General features: G+C 43.6%; 1 protein-coding gene across 6 annotated transcripts in view; it reads left to right on the forward strand.

Annotated features, from left to right (window-relative positions):
• The first annotated feature begins 1,080 nt into the window (after nucleotides 1-1,080).
• The window catches only part of CD96 (CD96 molecule), a 28,948-nt gene continuing 6,000 nt past the window's right edge, over nucleotides 1,081-24,028 (forward strand). For 2 of the 6 annotated variants that reach the window (XR_011134686.1, XM_068908360.1), the window contains exons 1-9: nucleotides 1,083-1,475; nucleotides 4,464-4,889; nucleotides 8,131-8,240; nucleotides 9,691-9,913; nucleotides 13,465-13,520; nucleotides 16,806-16,896; nucleotides 17,251-17,427; nucleotides 18,681-18,734; nucleotides 20,657-20,731. Coding sequence is in view for 4 of the 6 variants with exons in the window: in XM_068908360.1 (XP_068764461.1) it covers nucleotides 1,418-1,475; nucleotides 4,464-4,889; nucleotides 8,131-8,240; nucleotides 9,691-9,913; nucleotides 13,465-13,520; nucleotides 16,806-16,896; nucleotides 17,251-17,427; nucleotides 18,681-18,734; nucleotides 20,657-20,731 (1,270 nt within the window). In the remaining 2 variants the exon portion in view is untranslated. Of the gene's footprint in view, nucleotides 1,476-4,463; nucleotides 4,890-8,130; nucleotides 8,241-9,690; nucleotides 9,914-13,464; nucleotides 13,521-16,805; nucleotides 16,897-17,250; nucleotides 17,428-18,680; nucleotides 18,735-19,695; nucleotides 19,865-20,656; nucleotides 20,732-24,028 lie in introns of those variants that run through there. The other 4 variants (XM_068908370.1, XR_011134687.1, XM_009675064.2 and 1 more) reach the window with 4 other exon arrangements.

Genomic DNA, 24,028 nt, shown 5'->3' on the forward strand with positions numbered 1-24,028 from the left:
CCTTAAAGTCAAAGGGTGCCTCATCCTCAGGCTCCGGGGAAGGGTGGCAACAGGAATAACTGATCCCTGCTTAGCTGGACTTCTGAAGACCAATCCTGGCATCCAAAAAACCGTCAGATAATGTACGTATAAATTGTGCATATGAGGTGTCCTGCCTTACTCTTTTGTTATGATTTTGGGGAAAGAAACGTGAGAGGCAAAAGCTTAAATCTGTTTTCTTTCCTAAAAGCTGCCAACAGCAGGCCCAGTTTGCTCTGTGATGGCTCTGCACCACACACAAGAAACAAAGAAGTATACCCTGAGTTTCCCACCAGAGGACTGTTGCTGCACAGATGAAGCGTGCACCTTCTGCGTCAAATGCTGGACTCGTGCTCTCGTGCCCAGGGTCCTGGACGTCTTCGAGAGCGTGCACGGAGCATCTCCATGCAATAGGCTGACAGCAAAGCATCGTCACGTCTGCACAGTGCCAGGTAGCAGTGGCAAGCGCTTCGGTACAAGACTGACCTTTTTCCAGCAGATAATAAGCTTTGCCTTTTGCATGCTCTAAGACCACTGTGGTTAAAACTTTAGTACGGACCAAAACCATACCTCTGGCCTTCTGAGGCAGAGCGCTGTGTTTGTTTTTCCATGATAAACACTTCATTTTTCATTCCTTCATTCGAAAGGATTTAACTGCAATAAGGCAGGTCCAGGGACTGACAGAAACCAGGCACTTCTGCTTGAGGGTGTCGCCTACACCAAAGCCACCAGCCGAATCGGGATGAGGTGCAGCGGGTGAACCACACGCAGTGACGTTGTCATGTGTGATCCTATAATTTCTCATTCTGCAGAAAATAATTAATTTTTTCCTTCTCCAGAAAGAAGTGAATTTGGAAAACTCTCAGTGAACTCTGTTTTAGTTTAGGGAGATTATTTTTGATATTTTGTCATTTCTTTCAAGAGCCAATGAGAGCAGAGAGGTTGGAAATTGTCTCTTCAAGCCATTTTGGAATAACATATGAGGGAAATGAAGCAGGGGGCAAAAAAGCCACCCTTCCGGTATGCTATGTGCCATGTATTCAACCTTGAACACCTACTTAACTGACTTTCAGGAAGAGAGAGTTTAACACACTAAACTGTTTACTCTGAGTTTATCCGTAAAGGCAAGAAAAAAAAAATTATTAGTGAACATGGGCTTAGAGTACAGGTAGTGTTTTCAGCATGAAAGTTTCACAAGATGTACTAATTTTATCGCTCTGGCAGGAAACTGAGGCTTTCACATTTAATTTGAAGTCATACTAAAACGATGAGCCTGGCTGTGTTGTGCATCCGTCTGTCTGCGCAGGGCAGACCACTCTGACTTCCTCTTCAGCGAACGTGCAGGGAGCAGGCCCAGAAAGTACAAAATATTTAACAAGACTTCATCAGCAAAGCAAAGATGGAAAGAAGAGGACTCTTCTCCCTGTTTTATCTGCTCGCCATGTCCAGTGTCGCAGGTGAGCGCCAGGAGCGGCTTTACTCAGGTCTCCAAGGAGGGTGCTGAGGGGAAGGAGGGTGTTTGCAGACAGGCTGAAAAGCTTGCTTGTCTGTCTCACTAGAGCAAAGCTGTACCTACTAGCAATGATTTTGTGTTTAATGGCAACTTCCTAAGAACTTTAGTTATAGCGTACAGCTAACAAGTAGTAAATGGTTTGTGCAGACTAGCAAATTAATTTACTCAAAATATATAACCAGTTGTCACTAGAATAATTGTTGGGATGAGCTCGTTCATATTTAGGACAACATGTGCCTGTCTCAAATGGCTGAAAAGGAAAATTGTACTTTCAAAGAGCAACTAAAATCTGTCTCTCTCAATCACAGACACACTCGCATACCCAGAGAGAAACAGGGTAGAAACACTTAAAGGCAAGGATAAATTGCACAGCTCTTACCTCTTAAATGGACCCTTCCCTTTCTCTTCCTCATCCAGACCTATGTGCTATATTAAAAGCTTGTCCTTGATGTTAAACCTTTCAACAAATTTGAGTAGTGAGAACTGCATCCCTGTCGGAGAGAGTTTAAAACAAAAACAATCCAAGGAAAAATAAGAAAAAGCCTGGTGCTCACCCCTGCCCTCACCTCCTGCCCCAGCCTGGCTATCCTGAATGCTGGAGTATTTATTACCCGATCAGAAGTCAAATCTTGTAGGATGGGTCTTTTACCAATTAACAAAGGAAAAAGTGATGTTTCGTGTATTTAACTGGCACGATAAGATGCATCTCAGTATCTGGCATGCGCTGTTCCCATTTTCTACATCAGTGAGGCAAACTGGCTTTTAGAAGAAAGGCAAATATGTCATATGTGTATTCATAGAAAATATAAGTTCCCAAATGCAAAGAAACAAATAGAAGCCTCAGGACATGCACATGCAAGAAAGCTCAATGCAATACTATTTGGGGAAAAATTAGACTATATTTTTTCCCCTCTGTGGATGAAATCCCCACTGAAGTCATCCAACGGTGAAAGTGCCCCCCTACCCACCTCCATAGGAGTGTAAATGTCTGGGAGTCACTCCACTGAATTGCAATGGAGCCCAGACATGGGGTAATGGACAGCCTTGAGCTGGAAGTATAAAGTTGGCTTAAAAATAGACTTACTATATTGACATGCTGGCATAAAGATTAGAACACCTCTGCATGAAAGGGACTTTGTTATAATAGCTTGCAGTGCTAGACTATTAATAAAAAATAAAAATTAAAATGTTAATTCTAGATATGTGACTTTTTCATCTTAACATAAAATATTGAAGTAATTCTTGGTAGGCATTCTTTACAGGGTCCTTTGGCCTAATAGAGCATCAACATGAATATGCCTGCCAGTCTGATCCCAAGAGTGATAATTAGTTTCTACTTAACTTTTACTCATGCAAAACTTCTGGTGAAATCAGTGAGCATTTGGTTTAATAAGCTCCTTAACCCGATGAAATAGTTTTCAGTAATTTTCCTTACAGCACTTGTCCAACCAACCAGGCTTATTTTTCTTCACCCTCCTACCTCCTTCCACCTCTTGGAAGTCAATTGAAAGATTAGCTTAGTGTGCACAGAGATAAAAACCCGAGATGAATGTTTGCCCTGACTATTCAGTAGTTTTGTTTCCTGTGTGCTGGTTTTCTGCGTGCTCGTGTCTTGGTTCAGTGGTTACACCCCACATCCCAGTCAGCTCTGCAAGGCCGTGAGAATCTGCCCTGTTTCACCTTCCCTGGTCCCAAACCAGAGCTTTGGGCTGCAGGTGCCGCAGGGTTCCTGTTGTGTCCCCGGGTGAGGTGGTGGGGTGCACTCTGCATCCTGCAGGAACCACCCAGGCTGCCTGATGTACCACAAGACACCTTGCAGCTCAGGTGTTTTGCAGCCTTGTAGCCCATGGCTGGACATGCTTTAAAGTAAAAAAGCCATCCCTGCTTTTCGAAAGCAAAGAGCATGAACAGTGTATACAGGGGGGACAGCGAGGCAAGTTCTCCTGGAGAGTTTATGGTGACGTTGTGAAACATAGGGAGGATAAAAAGTCAGTGCACATGAATGGGAACAAGTCCACACCTGAGAACACCTAGACAAATTCATTTTTTCTGGGGACCCACAGGCCCTTTTGAAGAAGGGCCTGTTGCTGTATGGCTCTGTGAGCGTGCTTTATTATTTGGTTCAGTGTGACCCCCTGTTCATAAATTCTTGATCTCCCCAAGTTTGTTAGCACCCTGCATACTAGGGTTCGGGAAGCTTGTGGGTGACTGCAAAACATTTGTTCTCGGGAGGGAGGGAGACAGGGGGAGAAATCAATTTTACCATGGCAGCAGCAAAAAACAAGTAGTACAGACTCATGCTGAAAGCCCCTTTACTTCTCCAATGCATTACTTCTTTATATGGCACACCAAGGGCTGCCAACATGCTGTATGAAATTAACTGAGAAGAAAGCACGTACAGGGGCTACTCGCTCTGCTGTTGAAGTGGACACTTGTTTACGCCATGCAGGAACTGCTTAATAACGTGGAGATAAAAGAATCGCTTTCCCTGTCAAACCAGCAAAGGTAATGGAAATAGGCAGATGGAATTGTTCAAGGCAAAATTAGCCAGCAGGGATAATTCGTTTGTTCTTGCAAAAAGAGCTGGGGAATAAGTGGTCCCAGCTTTTGCTTTATTTATACCTCTTGAAAGATTTCCATTTTCACAGAGCCCCTCGAAGCTCCCATTTCTCTTCAGCTAGTGTGATGGGAACTCCCCATCCTCCTGCTCATTTATTTTGCTAGTTCTTTCTCTGCAGTTTGTATTAGTGGCCTTCTGCTGCTTCTCTCCGCTCTAAAGCTCATTGCAAAGTGTACTGTTACATCTTGAGGCCTCAGCATACAGTCTGGGTAATTATCTCTTCTAACGCACCAAATCATGCCAAAGACAACTTTGAAGAGACCTTTGTTTAAGTATTATTTGTGCTGAAAATTGTCCTGTTTGTTTTTTAAGGCCAGCTTGAAGATGTCATTACACAAGCAAAAGTGGTCCGTGCTTTACCGGGTACTGATGTGACCCTGGTGTGCAGCTTCCCAAGATCAGATCACATCTATGTAACACAGGTGCAGTGGTCCAGGATTGATGACAACCAACTTACCAGAATAGCTGTTTATCACCCCACTTACGGCATCCAGTACTTCAAATTTCCCGAGACTGCTTACAACTTTTCAGTGTCCTTCAGCATCGGGAACTGCTGCAGCAGCGATGCTAAAGAGGCTTCGTGTTCTCCTGGCCCAAATACCTTTCCAGAGTGCAGCCAGTGGGCTCTGCAGCTGAAAAACGTTAGTGTGTCCCTGAGCGGGCAATACGAATGCAGTCTCGCTACTTACCCTTTTGGGACAAAGGCAGGAAAAATTCAGCTTATAGTCCAGGCAGAAGGTAAGTGATTATCAAAGAGATGTCAATTTTTCATAACAGGGGCAGGGAGGGGAGGGAATACCAGGATATGAGGTTTGCAGGGTATGGGGTTTGCAGTGGTGCACTGAGTGCCATTGCCTACATAGATTCTCATTTACCAGGCACTTTTTAGCTGTTGTTACCCAGCTCACGACTAGGAAACCTTATTTGTCCTGAGGAATACGAAGTTATGTAGGAAGACAGAAAAGGTGGCAAGATGGACACTTTCAGCATTTCCACATGGGAGAAGCATGAAGTGGAGAAGACAGCCCAAGCAGCTCAGAGTGCCGTGGGATGAAGGGTGCCAGCTCTCCAAACCACGCTGCATGGCAGCTATGTGTGTAGGACTGGTCACCAGAAAGGGAAAGCACCCATGGCTGGTAGAGGGCGAGGGGGCAACCTGCAGGGCATCTTAGGGATTAGCACAGGTAGAAAGATGAGCTTTCAGGAGGGCATGTCCCCACTTTCAAAAAGGGAGTGGAGCAAAGCAGAGGAGGATAGGTTAGGACGATCAGAGGAGCAGAGACTTGGCTTACTTCGTCTGCCAGATAGAGGCTGGAAAGCAACGTGATTGCTTGTGGTAAGTAAGCCTTAGGGGATAGCGTGAACTCTGGGGAGGCTATGTAAATTATCCTGTCATAGGAACAAATGGTTTCAAATAGGATGTGAATGGATCTAACTATAGTTTAAACAATGGTGGCAACCGCTGGTACAGCCAGTTGGGGAACAGCCATTTAATGAAAGTGTTGAGGGAGAAAAAATCCAAATTGCCTTGAAGATGGAGCTGGGCAGGGTTTGGAGAGGCTTGTTGCTGTGCTTGCAAGGGACTGGATTTGATGAGCCCAGAAGTCTCTTCCAGGCTCAGGCTTCCATGAGAGGGAAAGAAGGATTAAAGGAGAAACGGCAAACCTGGCAAGAGTTCACTGCTGAGCTGCGAGGCCAGCACCTTCACCCAGGACTATAGACAAGCTTGTTTTCAAGCGTTAGGGCCAGCAGCAGGCACAGGTAGCCTGGGCAGTAGCAAAGGGCAGCAGTGAGCAGTGGGAGCAGCATCTCTGTTAGCAGTGCTGTTAACTGGGTGAAAACCTCCCGTGTTAAAGTTGACCCACATTAACGAGGACCTGCATAGATGTGCCAGATATTGTGAGTGAGGCTACACAGGCTGTCCTGGCAGCCTGCTGGAGCAATGCTCTACCCTTGGGCCATGGCTGTGGGACAGCCCTGTGGCCCTGGAACCCCTGAAAGGGAGGACAAAAGGAAATACATAGACTGAGAATCTGGTTTTCTGCTCTTCTTCATGCAATTTTTTTTTTGTCTGGTCCTTAATATAGTAATAGCAATAATCAAGCATTGCTCTTTTTCCCTTGCTGGTGCCTGTCGTTGATGCCAGCATGTTCAACACTGTTAGTGCTGCCTACATATGTTAAACATAGGCAGCTGTTGTTCATATCAGCATCTTTGTGGTTTTCTTCAGCAACTGCATGATGTAACAAGTTGTGCTACTGCCTGCTAGAGAGAACTAAAATACTCAGTTAGCAACATACCTCTAGCAGATTTGTATTTTAAGGTAACCAGATCTTTTGCAATGAACCACTTCCATTCAGAAGACAGTAAAAGACCTTAATCCAGCCTAGGAGTAGGATGGAGAAGGGTGCTGGTCATTAATGAAGTGCAGCTCTCAGCTACATCAAAGTGAAGTGAATCCAGGTGGATTCAGCTAGTAGGCGCTGCACAAAGCCCACAGAGCAACAGCTGAACAAAGGGCTAACCAACACAGACAACCTTAGCCAAAACACAGCTAATGGCGGTGGGAATAAAACGACACATGACTGAGAGAGGCAGTTTGCAGACCGAGCTCCTGGGCCGAATATTCAGCTTTGTGCTTCTCACAGTCAGGCCTGTACATTGCATGGCATTTTTGCATGTGAGCTTGTCCCAGCAGTGTCTCCTATGCTGCTTTCCTGCTTGAGACTCTGTAGATTCATTTCCTTGGTCCTTTCTTTACTGTGGTGTTAGGGCTGGCGTGCTCTTCTTCCTGCTGTAATGATTGGCTCCTCAGGTACTTCGCTCCTGAGGGCAAGCGGGGATGCACAGCCTCTGCCTCTTGGAGCCTCGGCTACAACGGCCACATGCTGGCCATGTTGTCCTGTGCTTGCTGCCCAGGGAAGAAGGAGGTTGCTGTCGCCCAAAAGTCCCCACTGCCAAATAACATAGCAATCTGGGACTACTTGGTAGCCTCCCTTCCCCTGCAAGAGAAAAAAAAAAAATCTCTTTGATCCCAACACACAAGCCAGATCGACCAAAGGAATAAAGTTCAAGAATGGTGTGTAAAGAGGGAAAACACATTTTTACTTCATGGAGGTGGTGGCTAGTTGACTGTGGCAGGCTGTGCAGCATCACCCGTGACGCGGTGGTTAAGGCTTAAGAGCCACACGGCAGTGGAGAGGGTGCAAGCTACGCGCAACAGCGATGTGGGGTGACACCGGCCAGCTGGCCGGGCAGGTGATGCCGTCCTTGTGCCTGGCAATCACACTTCCCTTCCCAACTGTGAAATCGAGGGCTGTGGCTGAAACAGGAGACAGAGCTGAGCAGTCCCTGCGTTGCCCACGTGCTCGACAGGGGCAATCTGCTCAGCTCTGCATGATGCAGCTCCCTGTTGCCAGCTTTGCCATTCTCTCGCTTGGGAGAGGCTTTGCAAGGGCTGGAGGAGCTCTGTTTCTGGTAGAAGGCAGGCTCAATAATGACGAAAGGATCAATTAGACTGAAAAATTGGGTTTATCTTAACCCATCTGGCATGCTGAGCACCTTACTTAATGCATAGACAGACAGCTTTAGAGGAAAGGAAGCACAGATGAGCAAACTTGATATAAAGGTTTATTGCCATGGAAAAAATCCTAAGAGAAAAATGAAAGCTTCAGGTGATTCTCACTTCCAAAAGGAGATATCTTCATCCAGCAGTTAGGTGAAGGTTTTCATGAATTGCACAAAAATTCTGGTAAAGCCGTGAATTAGTCATGAAACTGCATCTAGAACGGGGTGCAGGGCTTTCACTTCACTCACCTGTCTATGGGAAACGGTTGAAAATTTCCTTCTAAACAGAACAAATCACCTGTTCCTTGAACAGAAGAGTAGTCAGCATTAGCTCTTAAAGCATGATTAACATCATGTTTCTTATTTTCCTTCTTGGGCTTTGTTGTTGTTGTTGTTGTTGCAACGATAAAAGAGGAGCAGCATTATGTGAAGGAAGTGCAGTTAAACCAGACTTTAGAAATTCCATGCCTTGGGAACGTGACCTCAGAAAATCTGTCCAATTATCCTTTGAAATGGCTAGTGGTAAGTATAACTATTTTTCATCTCAGGTACAAATTTAGGAAGAAAGAAGGTATTTTTGCAGATAGAAATGGAAACGTTAGACTTTACTATGTCCTGCAGAAAATGTTAAATAAAAGATATCAATAGGGTTGGACTGTGATAATATGCAAATGCAAATGCAGTTTTGCAACATAAACATGGCAAACGATAGCTGTTAAACAAACAAAGAAGAAAAAATCCATCTTAATTGCTTTAAATTTTTCATGAATATGTGTAGAGCAGTTCTGTGGAAAGTGACAAAGAACTCAGCAAATGCAACTGAGCTAAACTAGTCTTTGCATTTGAATTCTGAGGGATTTTTTCTGTAGCAAAGCATTAATATCTCATACACAGTTATTGAACAGAGTGGTGAGAAATCAGGCTGCTTTGAAACAGAAGAAAAAAGGAGGCTGACTAGAATGTTTTTTTTGCTGTTAACACCCATATCACAGACGCACACAAAAGCCATGCAAACCCAGTTATCTAGCTAACCACTTAAAAATATTGCTTTAAGCGATTAGTTGGGAGAGGTTAAACAAGTTATATTTTTGTACTGCATCGTACTTTTACTATTAACTTCAGCGTTTGGAGCTAAGCAGCAGTCAGCAGTGTCCTTGAGCTTTGCTCATCAGTATCTATCCATTATCACGTGTAACAGAGGAGCTGTAGTTGTTGGGGGATTTCTTAAAAGTGGCTTTCATGTGTTTTCATTTTTTAGTCTTCTGCCCTAACTCATTTTCTATATAAATGTCCTTCTCATTGCCACGTATTCCTTCTAGACTTAAATCTAGGGAACACACTTGTAAGTAACACTTTTTAGTGTTGGTAGTTCACATGACAAAGTCAATTCGTAAAGAAAGGGAGAAAAACAAAAGGCCAGCACCCTGATGGGTAGGTGGCCATGTGTCATTCAGAGTGCTACTTGTAAATGTGTATCGAGGCACCAATGTCCAGCACATCCTGGTTACGCCTGCATCTAGGAGTGACTGGCACACAGGCATTAAGAGAAGACGACTTTCAGCTATTATTATCAGGTTTTCACTATTTAAAGCTTAAAAATCTAAGGATTATCTTGGAGTTTCTCCTATTTTTGGTACGTATGCAGTGTTTAGCATGGCTTATACAGTGAGAAAGCAGCTCTATAGCCCTTTGTGCAGGTTACGGAGACCATTTCTCACAAGGCACAGCTATTTATTCCGCAGTCCATTGGTAAGACGATGACCACTGTTAGTTTTGAAGGTCTGGAGGATCTACTCATAAAAAGACAATGTTTTGGGGAAAAATAAGTGTTGCAAGTGTCCAGTTACTCTTGAAGCTACTTCTTGATGCGAGGGGTGTGAGGGAGGATTTTCATCATGAGAATAGGGCTTTTCTACAGAAGGAACATGGGGTGTCCCATCTTCATGCCTTGCATGGGTTGCTCTTTTCACAGGGGGAAAACGGAAGGAAAGAAGAACTTGTAACTAAGGAGCCCTCCTCTCCTGAAGTATATAGGAATGACAATGCATTGTACAGAGAAAGAATACACCTGGGTCTGAATAATGCTCTAAAGATTTTCCCCACTAAGCTCTCTGATGATGGCAGGATGTTTTCGTGCCACGTGGCGTACCACCCAGAGCGAACCCGCAAGAGCAGCACCACAGTGAGAGTGCTGGGTAAGGGGTTTATGCCAGCTGTCCTCTTGCATGATCAAATACAACATTCCTATCTCATTCTGAAGGCAGTAGCTTTTGAAAAATTACTGAATTTCTTTCTTAATATTTACATTATTCTTTCAGTTACAATAAGTCAAGATGTTTGTACATAACACCATAGTTCTCAGAAAGGATATGAGGCAATTCTTTCAATCCCTGGAATGAGAAAAGATAGATGTATCCCGCTGAGTGTACACCAACACTACTGGCATGCAAATTACCACTAACTCATCTATGTGTGTAAGTTTACACTGACACATTGTGGATTACAGGTAGGCACTTAGGCCATTGAGATCTTTGTGCCCCAGAATTACAACATGGCCATGCTGCCTGTGGTTAGGAAATCATAGCCCAAATTTATTAAGCAACTAAAAAGGTTCAGAAGATTCACTTGAAAGTATTTTATAGGCACGTAATTCTTACCTAGAGCCAAAGTTAGCTTTCTTTCTGAAAATAAGGTACTTCTAAGGGGTCTCTGACTGGTCAGGAGCGGCAGGGCCAGTGTGCTGCAAGTGAGTGGGCTGGCACTCCATATCAGGAGCCTTCCACATCTTTAGTTACTTGCTCTGTTCCCTTTCTAGCAGAATGGCTCTAACTGTTGAGCTACAGCTTAGTGAGAGCAAAGCTGCCTTGTAGAGCAGTGCATCTGGAAAACATATTTCCAGCACCCCTGAAATGAATGGGTGTTGGGCAGCGGGTCTGCCAACGCTGCCTTGACTGCATGTGCTTGCCAGGGGAGGCTCTACAATGGCACAGCCGTGCAAGGCTGGCATGCAGTGTGCAAAGAGAGACTCAGCAGGGAGCACTGGAAAAAGTAAAATCTCTCATTGGAGGCTCTTGGTCACTGATGCCAGAGAAATAAAAACAGAAGTTAACAGTTTCAGATTTCTTCTTATGTTTGCATGATTTAGTCACGGTTCTTACTTATAAAAAGCACCATTTGTCAAATAGCTTCCGTGTTACCCGGGTAATTGTTCAAGTACATTAACATACTTGAACTCTTCCTCTCCTTGCTGATGATCTTGCCTTCTTCTGTGTATCCGTTAATTTAAAAGGTTGCTGTATTTGGCTTATTCTCTGTATATCTGTGTCACATGTGGCTGCCTGCCCATACCCCCACATCAGCATGTCAGCACAGCAGGAGAGAGATGCAATGCAAACAAGAGGAACCGTGCCCTTTGGTGGTGAGCTCTTCTGAACATCTCGCCACTGTCCAAGGCACCGTGGGCTGGCTTCTGACCCTGGGGCTCAGCCTTTTGAGGACAGACCAACAGCCACTTCAGCTGACAGCAACTCTCTCGCTCCTTGCGCCAGAGCTGAACAGAGGATGAAGAAATGCACACTCACATCCTAGTGGGCGGACCCACCCTCAGCAGGACCTAAGATGCTGCATTAAGCGAATGAGATGTCAGCGGTGCCTGATATCAGCCGTCCTGGCCTTTCGAAGGGACATGACTAAAGAAGCATGGCAAGCTGAAACCTGGCGAGGTTTTCCAGTCCCAGCAAGCCAATGTTGCACAAGTGCACGGTGCAACACTGCGCAGGACCTGGCCAGCTGGTCACAGGGAGGAGGGCAGGCAAGGGACAGGGAGCACATGACTGAGCCTCACTGACAGCGTGAGACTCAAGGGGTTGAGTAAATACAGACACTTAGCTGAGAGGGCTTTTTTTAAGAAGGCACTTTTGGACTGAAATGCTTAAAAAATACGCTTTTTCTTGAGTGCAGTACTTTTAGATGCAAGTTTCTGAGAGGATGCATCGCCTTTTCATGTCTAACTTTGCCAAATATTGATTTCTCCTTTTTGTAAGAGTAAAAGCTCAGCAGCAGAAACCACTATACTAAATACTGAATTTCTGCTAGACCCAAAACATTGGTAAATATCCTAGTAAGACAAATGAATGTCAAACTGTTAACATGGGTTCAGAATTTAAATGGAAAGGATCTATTAGATGATTCAGAGCTTTACTTGGGAGCTGCTGTATAGAATAGTTACCCAGCAAATAAGTCTTCTGAAAAAGCAGAGGACAGCATCCAATGCATATTTGGAAAAACATACCCTGTTCTGATCAAATTTAAAACAAAAGGGAAGAACATGAAAAAGACTAAATGTTGTTTTAAACCCTTGACAACTTTCAGCTATTTTAGAAGGCCCAATTTACCACATTCTTTCTCACATTTAAAACAGTATGGTTATCTTCTGCCAGCCTTGTATGTACTGTAGGTACTGTTTTAGCAAGGCAGAAACAAGGATGAAATTTTAAAATACTCATTTCCTTATAGTTAGGACAAGCCAACCAAAAAGCAGAAAAAAAAAAAGGAAATTCCACTACAAAAGTACCCTAATTCCAGAAAATCACAAAGCCCTGAGAATTAAATATGGGTCAGTCCGTGTGTAAACAGTCAGAAAAACTAGGCAGAAAAGCAGAAATGAAAAGAAGAGAGAGAGAAAGTCACAGAAGGATGCAATGCATAAAATGACAGAGAAACATCAACAGATTATCTCAGAGGGGAAGTAATGAACAGAGGTGGCCCTATATTGTTTAGCAGGCTTAAAAAAAAACACAAAAAAGGAGAAGAAAAAGAAAAGAAGAAGTATGCAGTGGTGGAAAGTAAAGTGAGGTGTGGATTGGGAAGAGAAAGATTCACAGACCTCCTCAGTGATCCAAGGTCTGTGCTTGTTTGCAGTCCAATTTTGAGGCTTAGAAAGGACCAGAAGCATGATTTATCTGAGGCCTCTGAGATTCGCTATATGTCACCACAGTTTTAACAGTTCTTATGTAATAAGTCACTTAATATTACTGCACAGCCAGTGATTGCAATGGTTGTGGTTTAATAACTTAGAAATGCTTATGGTGCCTGGTAGCTTGTGTTGATATAGTCAGCTCTGGCTAGAACCAAAATGCTGTGAAAATGAAAGAAAGCAAACAAATACTTTTTCTATTTCTTGTGGATGTGGTCATTAGAAATCTGCTGCTTTGATGAGAAGGTAAGTCCCGGGTTTCCTGGCAGGGCAGGCAGCGCCTGTAGTGTGACATTATCCCATATCTGCCCAGACTACAGGGTGCAGAAAGTTGTTACCCAAAGCCGATAAATGTTTTGGGGAATGGCAGGGGCAGGTAGTGTTTAAAGTTTGCACTGATGCCTTTGATCTTCAAATATCTGGAGGAACAATGGCTGGACAGTGATTGTTTTGGTAGGCCCTGAAAGGGTTGCTCTGTTACCAGGGTTGTGACTGTAGGCTGGTTTTAGCTAGCGTCTCCAGCAAAGCAGCCCAAGAAGTTTTTTTGAAAGGCAATGAGATACATCACAGATGTTATGGTAGTAGCTGCTGATATATGCTTGCAAACCACTTCCTTGACCTCAAATTGGAGCTCTGCAAACTTCCGTGTTGCCGGGTAGCTGGGTGGATGTAGAGTTCAATTTATACTTGTTTTATGAAATAAGGTTATTAACTCCCATTAGAAGACCTTCGGTATCCATTTCATTAATATATTTTTTGTTTATTTTCCAGCCTACCCTGAAATCTCTGCTAGCCTACAAGAGGGCTCAGCTGGCACCTTGCAAAAGGTGAGTAATTTTAGAATAAAGAACAACTTCAGTGACTATAAGCGTGCTGCTCAGTGGCACTCTGGACCCGACCAGAGCAGACGGCCTAAGTAAATCAGACCTGGTAGACCTGCCCAGGCTCTCACGGCAAGGAGTGAGTCAACAATTTGGCGTCAGTGATTCATACCCCTTCTCCTGAGCTGGTTCTACCCTGCTGCAGGATACAGCTTCAGTGAGCACAGACAAGAGCTAGCTGAGGGCTCCTCTGTGGCAGGGGTAAAAATCTGATTTTGCAGCAGTGCTAAGCAAGGCTGCAGGGTAGGGTGGAGAGGTGGAGGAGTTGAGGTGGATTGCAGGGGGCTGCGAAGCTCCCTCCCACTCCTCATGTACCAGCTACCACCTAACAGAATATAGATTATCTTCTCCACGCTGCATAAAACCCCTTTCCAAAGAAAGTAGCAGAGATTTATGTGAACTTCCTGCATCCGTTTGTGTAAGGGCAGAGACGTGACCCCTCCGCTAAGTTTGGGTGTACTGTGAGCAGGGAACTGTTGGGCATGCTCCCAAGGGGTAGGTAGCTAAACGAGAGGTGTTGTTAGCGGACTGAGAAAAGGAAAACGGGGGATATAATGTACATCAGAGAGGAGCTTAAGAGAACAGCAGCACGGTCTCACAAAGAAACTGTTGGAAATTTTAGAGCTTTTGGAGCATCTGAGTTCTATTATGTTTAAGCTAGTGATCGGCTATTTGCTGAATGTAAGTGTGACTTTTTAAAATAAAAATGCAGCTATGGAAATTGTGGCATTTACTCGAGGGAATAATGTTGCACAGGGAAGGAAATGAACGTACTCAGGGACACTGAGACAAGTCAGCTTCTGAGAAATAGCCAAGAAAGCAAATACAAACCATTTACTGCTGGTCCTTTCCCTGTGCTTCTACTACGGAAGTTTTACAGCCAGCTAGTCAGAAGATGCTACTGGTCTGATCAAAAAGACTACCATTCATCTTTAACAATAACAGTCTCCATGCCAGGACACGGAAACTACTGTGAACTTGTCATGAAACTTAGGTTTTCTTTTAAGCTTTCAGTATAAAAACAGACAGAGTTTTAATGGCTATGATCCAGTTAAAGAAAGTTCCCAGGGAAATGCTGTCGTTATCCGGTCTCATCCCTTTTGGATTTCAGATAGTGTAAAGAAATAGGCATGTTCAGAGGGGTTCTCAGGGAGCCTGCTGGACCACATAGACCTCCTTGCTGATTGTGAAAGACTGGGAGTCCGGAAGACATCCATTGGGGAAAGGATTTCAGGCTAAGCTCTTGTGTGCCTCTCTGACTTTTCAACTTCAGTCTATAATTCTTCAAATATGTGAAAGCCTGCAGCAGAGAGGAAGAGAATAATCTGTTTAATGAGCATGTACAGGCACCAGAAGAAGTGGTAGACTTCGACTGTACAGGGAAGATTTAGGCTAGGCATTGGGAAAGCCTTTCTCATAGTAAGGACCGGGAAACTTTGGGATAGATTGAGCAGATTGTGGTGCCACCATCATTGGGGACAGCAAGGAATGACAGGAGTACCACTGGCCCTGACTCTGGGCAAGGAGCAGCACTTAGATGATCACTGCCAATCGCATTTTCTATTATAACATTCAATTGACAGCATTTACTCCATAAGGCTGAGATGAGGATCAGTATCACTGTAACAATGATTGATCGAGAGATCCTTCTGGGACATCCATCCTAGGTGGTAATCCCTCTGAGTTGTTGTCATCTGATTCAGGCTAATGTGGTGCTACTCTGACTCAGTGCTGGAGATGAAAACAGCTTCAGGTTGCTCCCAAGTTACCTAGTGCATCTGTGGAAAAGTGATACTCTTGCCATGCTTATCATATGCTCTGAGCAGAACTCTCTCAGCTGGAGCAATCAGCTGCTGATGGAGGGATCGGATGTAAGTCTGAGGGCCATATTTGGAGCTGAGCATTTCAGCATGTGTTTTGGGGCCTCTATAGTACCATCTGCTTAGTAATGTCAAAACTTAAAGAGGTGGTATTGGATGTTGCAGGCTTTTGTCCAGCTCTGCAAGAGCAAGGGGTGCTGCTACCTAGGGGCTGGTCAATAGAAACTTTTCCATGAGCCTTTGTGCGTCCTTCACCACCAAACAAATATGGAATCCTTTCCTTCTCTTTTCTAACCTTTCTTGTAGGGCTTAAATCTACTCTGCCGATCAGATTTGTATTTCAGCATTTGTAAAACTACTATGAACAAAACTTGGCTGAAAAATAAGGGAATAACGAAAGGAAAAGAGGAGAGAGCAATACATAATGAGTTGGGTGGTTATTTAGCATGGCAAGAAAAGGGCTGCAGCTGGTTACTTTTAGTCTTCCTACTGAATGATTGACTTTTGCTGGCTGCTATACATCAAGCTTGCTTTCAGCTAAATGCGTGTGTGTACCACTTTCTTCAAAAGTGGGTGCAAGAGGGCTTTGTGCTGAAGGCATAGTAATGTGAATCTATATGTCGAAATGGACAAGGCCATTTCCCTCGGGGCTATGAAAGCTGCTAAGTAAATATTAATTGGAAACATACAGACAACATGAGGACAAGACCTCCCATCCTCCTAATGCGCATTCCTGAATCCAGCCTTGATTTTGACATCCTTCCAATCTTTCCACCTCTTGCATGACAAGAGAGTAAATTAAGCATAAATACTTACTCTTTGGAGCAATTGACATATAACCAGGGCTATTCCATTTAACGCGTGCAATTTCTTGTGACTTCTGGAAACCCCTGACATATCATGCCCTCTGCAAAGGTATCTAATTTTGTGTATTCAAAATATCATTGTGCCAGGTAATCTTTTTCAGGGGATTTGCCTCCATATCTGCCTAATGAAGGAAGGATTTACATGATAGTCCAGGGGTGTCTTACACTTTCCTGCACCCTGCCCATTACCCATGCCCCTGGTTCTCCGGGTGGGGGTTTGCCTGGAGGCACTGGGATGGGGGCAGAGGTTCACCCTGCGCATCTCTGATTGTTGCACAGAAGTGGGTGGTGTTCGAGCCCCGTCACCCCCAACCTGGCCCAGGGTGACAAAGGCGTCCCTTGATTCTCATTCAACAATCTTTTGAACCAGGAAAATGATGGGGAAAAAAACACAACGAAGGGGAAGCGAACACTTCTTTGCTCAGTGGGGTGGTGAGTGTATGAGCCTGTAGGAGCAGCTCTGTCTGTAACAGATTTTGGACCTCAGTAACTGTAACCAGATCAGAAATGTTGGACACTAATGACTGGCTTTTACTACCCTGTAGCCAAATATTAGCTGTGTCGTGAGGAAGGCGTTTCCCAAGCCCAGCCTGGTGTGGTACGTGGACAGAGAGATCCTGAGGGACCAGTCTGGAGGTAATAAAACCTGCTAACGATACAGCTGTAGAAATGATTCACAGGAAAGGCAATTGTGGCCATACCATTTCTGCTGAGGGGACCATAGAGGTGCCCCCCCCAGATGAAGGCAACTATCCGGCGTCCTCAGAGAGAACAGCTGGCGAACAGTCGGGATCATCACGTGCTGTTGCCATTCGTGGGAATGACAGCTTGGCATAAGCGTGCTGCTCTCGCCAAATCTTTGAACAGAGTTTCAGCAAAGAAACGTTCAGCCATATGAGCTTGCTTTTCAGTGCCAGCATTTTGCACAGCTCTGATTTATAGTTTGGAGTGTAATGGAAGTGCCTCACAGCTTTTCTTTTTTATTTCCAGAAATGTCTGTTAAACAAGAAGATTCGCAAGATAGTGAAGGTTTCTATCAACTAAGATCAACGCTAATGTTACATGGGATCCACCAGGCACATAAGATATTCTTGTGTGCATGTCTCTTTTCTTTCCTCAGGAATGAAACATGGAATGTTTCATCAGAAGAAATATTTTTTTCTTTTGGTAGGTTTTCATAGATAGGACACATCTGAAATATAAAACATTAAGAACACTCAACACATGCGTTCCGTTATTCAAAATACTGAGGAAATGCCAAGCATGTGGAAGTTTTATTATACAGATTCATTACACAGCTTGAAAAAAGACTCTAAACGAGCTAAGAAACCTGTCAGAAATGCCTGAATAATCTTAACCCGTGGAAAAGAAAAGAAAGTCCCTGCACATACTTAAGAAAATGCTTGCTGTTCATTAAACTGTATCCTGCTGCAATTCCTGTATCCAAAAATACACTCACTTAGCTACAAGGCACCAGTAAGCTATTATAACCATGCATTTCTCACTGAGCACTCCTGGGAGAAAATCTGTGTGCGTGCAATGAAGCTCTCTGGAAACTCAGACCCTTGGAGTTAGGGCCATGTTACACATCCTCAAGGAGAGCTGCGAAAGGTCTGTAAGATGGTAGAAATGTTCTAGGCAATGGAGACCCCTCCCTATTCCCTGTACTCTGAGTTAGCTGCTTGATTAGGAAAATGTGGAGAAATACTGTCTCAGGCAGCTGGTGAAAGCTGGAGATGCAGTGGTTGAGAGGTTAATGGCATGCTTGAGAGTGGGAGGGCAGTCAACGAGAAGGGAGGTCTGATGTCTCTTAGCACCCTCTTATGCGTGCCTGGGCTTCAGGCTCAAACGCATACTTAGACATTTCTTCTACTGGGCATGCTTCTCAGTGTGCAGATAATATACCCATTCCTGAACTGCTGCCACCTTTACGGCCTCTGTGGGTACACCATGCATCTGAGTAGCTACCTGCCTCAACTCATCTGTATTCTCTTTTGGCTGGGGATGTACTTAGTGGATATGTTTTTCCACAAAGAGAGACCGCATCAGGAATCAAAGCTTGGTCGCCTTGAAATGTAGGGAGGGTGGGGATATGAGTGATCATTTTTCTCCAGAATGACTCATTTCACCCAATTTGTGGATTTGTAGAAATGTATTCAAATCAGAGAGCTGTCCATTAAAGAAGTCTACATTCTTGCCTGCAGGCTATACTAGCACAAAGATAAATCCACTCTGTATAAAAATGTTCATGTATTTAGAGGTGAGAGAAAGGAAAAAAAATTAAATTACTTCTCAGCTGTGCTCTGTGAAGGTGCCACACTAATGCACAGTGTGACACAAAACCCAAGCTAAATTATCAGCTTTTATAACCAAAGCCTAACTACTTTTAAGAATTGCTTTCTTTTTTTTTTTCTTCACAGACAATAAGTCTAATGAAGTCTCAATTCAAGCTTTCTCCACCGTGGCTTCAGAAGGTAGGACAAATTAGAAAGTAAAATAATACGGATCATGTTAGGAATGCATCTGTAAATTCCTAAAACACTCTTAAAGCTGTTGGAGAAATGATTTTGCAAACTTGTTTCTGCACTGATGGTTAGGGATCCTTTTCTACAGCTATGAATTCAGTGAAAATACAATGAACACATATTTTTGTAAGGTAATCTATCATAGTTAAGTCCAAGGATAATTAAACTCCAGCCTTGAGGGGCACTTAATATTATTTCTAATGCTTGAGCTGGCATTTGAATATAGCTCTTTCAACACTGAACTGATAATTAAAAATAACATCTCTACTAATGAGTCTACATTCTACTTAAGTACACAGCCAAGATCCCGAACACTCTTGCCTAATTAAAGGACTGATGGAATGCTTTCTTAATTTGTGTAAATTTGCTAAATCTTGCTCTGCTCCTGCAAGCTGGTCTTGTTTTTAGCTTACTGCAAAAAGACAAACTGTTCTTCCACACCTCAGCTGAAGCGCTCTGGAGCTGCACCTTGCAGGGCAAAGTGTCCCTGCAATTTACTGTCGGAGTTGCAGGCTCTGAAATATCTAGTGGATGGAGCTATATGGATGTCACCGCAAGGTCATATATGTTATTTCAAACTGCATGCTAATAAGGTGCATCTGCCTGTATGAGATGAACACATGTAACTCATTCCTGCGTTTTGAGTGAGACGCAGATCGGTAATTTGGAGGAGCCTGGAACTCCAAATCCCTTAGTGCCCCAGACCTTTGTTTTCCCTTTGTTTTCCACCCCTCAGGTGCTTGTTGTTCCCTGCTGTACCACTGGGTTGTTTTGAGCATTGAAACATTATTTAGAAATTAAGTGCAATGTGTTCTCTCTCACTCTTGAACCCTTCAAGGACCCATTTTTCTAAACTGGAATAAATAACTCTTCCATCCTGAGTAAAAGTGTTTGCTTTGATTTGTTATAGACCTTGGAAATTCAGCACTTTCATCAACCATCATGACTATCTCAGGTGAAAAAAAAGTCCCTCTTTATTGCTCAGTTAATAGATGAATGATCTCTCTCTGACCTGTGTTTAAATGTCATGTACACAGAAGCAGAGGAGTGCCAGTGAAAGGTCAGTGTGCTCTGACACTGACGGTACCTGTAATGCCATTTAATGGGAATTTGTGATCTATGAAGTTACCTAGGAAGATATTTAACACAAATCTTGATAAAATTCTATCACAGGAGGACAGTATGCAAAATGGCATGCTGAAAGTTGAATATTATTCTATACTTTTTATAAAATAGAATAAAAACTCTATGCAATTACAAATATATTTCTTCTCTCATGATAGAGTGGTGCCTGTAATAGAAGAGAAGTTAAAATCACCACTTTTCCTTAATCTGATAGTGTCAGATGATTCTCATTCATTAATGATACAAGATAAATGCCACTGCTTTACCCGAGCAGCTTACAGATATCCATGTACAACTATTTTTATCAATTACTAACCTTTATGTCTGCTTTGGGAATGGCTTATACAGTTGTTGCGTGTCATCAGGTCCGTTTCTGGAAAGGCCCTGGTTCAATAGGGCAGCGCCACTGTTAAGTGCATAACATATCCCATGGCAGTTAAATGGACCTCTATGTATTAAAAAAGTAGATAAATAAAGCACACAGCTGACTCATGTGAAAGTGTCTACATTAATAACTCCATCTACGTCTGATTGCCCACTGAATTAGTGGTATATGTTTTCAGTCTTTAACCTTAAACTTTGGTAGTGGGATTTCTGCTGCAGAGGTTGTGTTTACCCAAAACCTAGTGCAAGAACTTTGATCTCCAGTCATTTGGGTTGCTTTATGATTTATTAATATTATTTAAAAAGCACCCTATCAACTAAATGTGGCACCATGTAATACCGCATAATCTATTTTTCTTTAGAGAATCGGTCTGTATCTTTGGCCCCTCTGGATTTCACAAGTCGAGCAAGCTTAGCTCCTGCTACCGCGACACAAGGTAAAGAATTCAGCCCAAAAGCTTCCCTCTGTTGCTTCAAGAACATAAGCAACAGGTACATAAACACATCAAAATGTCTTGCTTTTCTTTTGGCAAGTAATTTAATGTTCACTGGAGCCTTTTTCTTAATGTGTTATACAGCAGGAAGACCACTTTTTGAAAACCAGTATATAAGAAAATGCTGCATTGATTTAATAATTTTTTTAATGTTCAGTTCACTATTAATTTCAGCAAATGGATAGACATCAAGTATATATTTCTAAAACTGCTATTTTCTTTATCTCTAATTAACTATCATAGAATGAGATAAATTAAAAAAAATAGAATGAGATTACAGCTTGAAAGTGCTCGAAGGAAATATTGGAACACGTGAGTACAAACACAACACCCTGACAAACCAAATATTTACAGCGCGTGACACAACTTAGTGATTTCTCCTCTTCACTGCCTTGGCAGGCCCAGTGGGGGCCTGGGCACGCTGAAGTCCGTACAGCGCAGGGTGACTCACTCGCAAGTGTTTTGGCTTTCCTTCCCTGGGGAGAGGTACGTGCACCAAAAGGCTCTCACGCGCTTGACAGCGCAGCAGCAGCGCACGCACGGATCGGGAGCGGACGAAGTGCTGAACCTGTCACCTTCTGGGTGGCTGGGTCCCAGGCTCAAAATACAGGGTTGGTACCAGCCACTGCTCCAGTGGAGAGGATTTTCCCGCAGCAAAGCCTGTCAGCAAACATTTTTTATTTTAAGGCTCTGTTCAGTTTGAAGCTCAGTCGTTTGTCCCTGTAGGACTGATTGTTTTTGTACATTAGTTAGACAAGTACTCCTGCTGTCCTGACCGGCAGCAAGGGCTGTGCTCACTGTCACGTGGCCCCAGTACACACCAGCATGAGAAATGCTCCTCTTTTGGAGAGAAAATGGTGCGTGTTAAATGGCAGCCCTGCCAGCACAAAGAAGAGGCAATGGAGCAAGTCTTTCCTCAGTGCCGTCTTCCTCCTCAGAGCAACACCAGAGCAATGGCTCGGAAATGATCCACAGCTGAGGCTGCACCTGGCAAGGCTGGATTCGGCCCTTGGTGTCTGCAGCGGCCTTATTCTCCCAAACGTAAAATCAATCGCAACAGAGAAACTTTTCTGAGTCCGTGGGATGTTGAGCATCTTCCTTAAACTGTATAATTCAATCCTGTAAACTTCACTTAAAGTAACATACTGAGGCGCTATAGCAGTATCTACCCAGACATGAAAGAGTACTGCAACTCTCAGCGTGTGCAGTAGTGCAGGGGAAGAAGCCGTACGAAAAGCTCTGTCGTGACCCGGCAGAGCGCTGTGTGGGAACCGGATGGCTTAATGTGATGCCCTGAGGGATGAAGAGTTTAGAGCAAGATATGTTAGGGCATGAATGCAGACCACAACGGTGCTGAAATTACGGTGTGCTGCTGCTTCTGCTGTCCTCCCCGTACCCCAGAGCAGAGACACTTTTACCAGCTGGCTCATGTGTGGGCGAGCAAAGAGCCTGCCCAAGTGGAGCAGAAACCTTCTGTCTCACTTCATTCTTCACAGCAACAAATTTCACAACTGAGGCTGTAAATGTACAATGTCAACAGTGAGGATTCTCCTGTCTGGATTATGTATTATCACTGACTGAGGAGAGAGGAAGTCAAAGTCACGGTGTTTGCTAGAGAAGAGCCATTTCTCTCTCTAGTGAGTGGCTTTGGGAAACAACTTCATTGTAACTAACTCTCCCAACTGTGCAGCAGTTGCGTGGAACAGGTCAGGACCCTTAGGCAGGTGGGGAGTGCCCGGGCGCATGGGGTTGGCATTACTATGCCTCTGCCTTGCTTCTTGTTGCCATACCAAAGTCTTCTTGATCAGAGCCTTTGGGAAGCAGCCACGTCCAGAAGCCAAGCCTAAGTCTGCCACAGTATGAGCAAGGCTCGGTTCAGCGTCTGTTATTTTGCGATAATTGCTAATATTTCTAGTGAAAATCCAAGACCTAGCTGGGAATTGGTATGAGGGAAGAGTGCCCAAAAGGAAGAGGAGTGGAAGTAAAACCAGAGCTCATAAAACTGCAGCCGGGTCTACTTTTAGTTTCCACATAAGTCCTTTCCACACTATGTAATAGCTGCATTTCACCTTCTCAGATTTGTTCAGATGGCTTAATGGTACTTTTCCAAAAACGAGACAGGTGTTAAGAAAGATGGACTCTTCTTAGTAAATGTGAAATAGTCCTCTTGGGCAAATAGAGGTCTATTTGATAACCACCATCTGTCTGTGTTTGAATATCAGATAAATAGCTAGCTAGGATACTTAGCACTTCAAAAAAAGGTAAAAGGAAAATTGTTAAATCAGTTGGTAACTGGTACTGAGCATCACAAACATGACTTCCATACACCAACTTTCTCAAAACCTCTCTTTTCTAGAGCAGAACACAGTTTCATCTCATTGGAGCTGGTGAAATCGTGTCTAAATTCTGGTTTACATATAATCATTCATCATTTTCTATTGATTTCTTGTCAAAACAGGCCTGTGAACTTAGAACTACTGAGTTTCAGCTGAAGCAATCTGTCTAGGCTTCTTCAAAAATCCAGGCTTAAATAGCCCATATGTTTTCTCAAAGTTTATCCATTGTTTTACTAAACTCATCTTGAGTTTCTAGCTTGCGACAGACCTTTAAAACTTGATACAGAGCTCAGTCAGCTCGGCTGAGGGAAAATAAAATTTCAGGTACTAGGTTACAACTATTTAACATTTTTAGTCAGGAAACAGGGAAGACAGAGGGAAAAATGAAGAACAAGTGATGCTGTCTTCTAGAGTAACTTTTGCAAACTTGTGTGTTTTTCAATAAGAGAGATGTTTTTTACTCCAGAGACAAAAAACTATACCAGCACCCCAGCCTTCAATAAGAGTTTGACAACAGCACATACGTAGATGATTCCTTCTCCTTTGCTTCATGGGACTGTAATATGGGAGTTAGGAAGCTAGTGAAAGATACTGCAAAATGCAAATGTAGCACAACCTTATTACTGAGATGCAAATATAGAGTGATCTGGGAGTCTCTTGAAAAAACACAGTAGCAGGTACTGGGCTCTACATGTTCCTCAATTTATGATGCCTTTGCCAAGAACATTAGCTCTCTCGTCCTTATTTTCGGCTGCTGCTCGACAGTCATCGCATCAGCATGCAAAAGGTATTACGAAACATGAAAAGGTTGTGCCCAAGCAAAGGATAGATGCTGGGTGGTGTGATCTGTACTGGCTTTTTAATACTTTGTAGAAGCAGCTTCTCTGGGGGATTGTACTGAGTT

This window comes from Struthio camelus, chromosome 1 (assembly GCF_040807025.1).
Source record: "Struthio camelus isolate bStrCam1 chromosome 1, bStrCam1.hap1, whole genome shotgun sequence".
Classification (NCBI taxonomy): domain Eukaryota; kingdom Metazoa; phylum Chordata; class Aves; order Struthioniformes; family Struthionidae; genus Struthio; species Struthio camelus.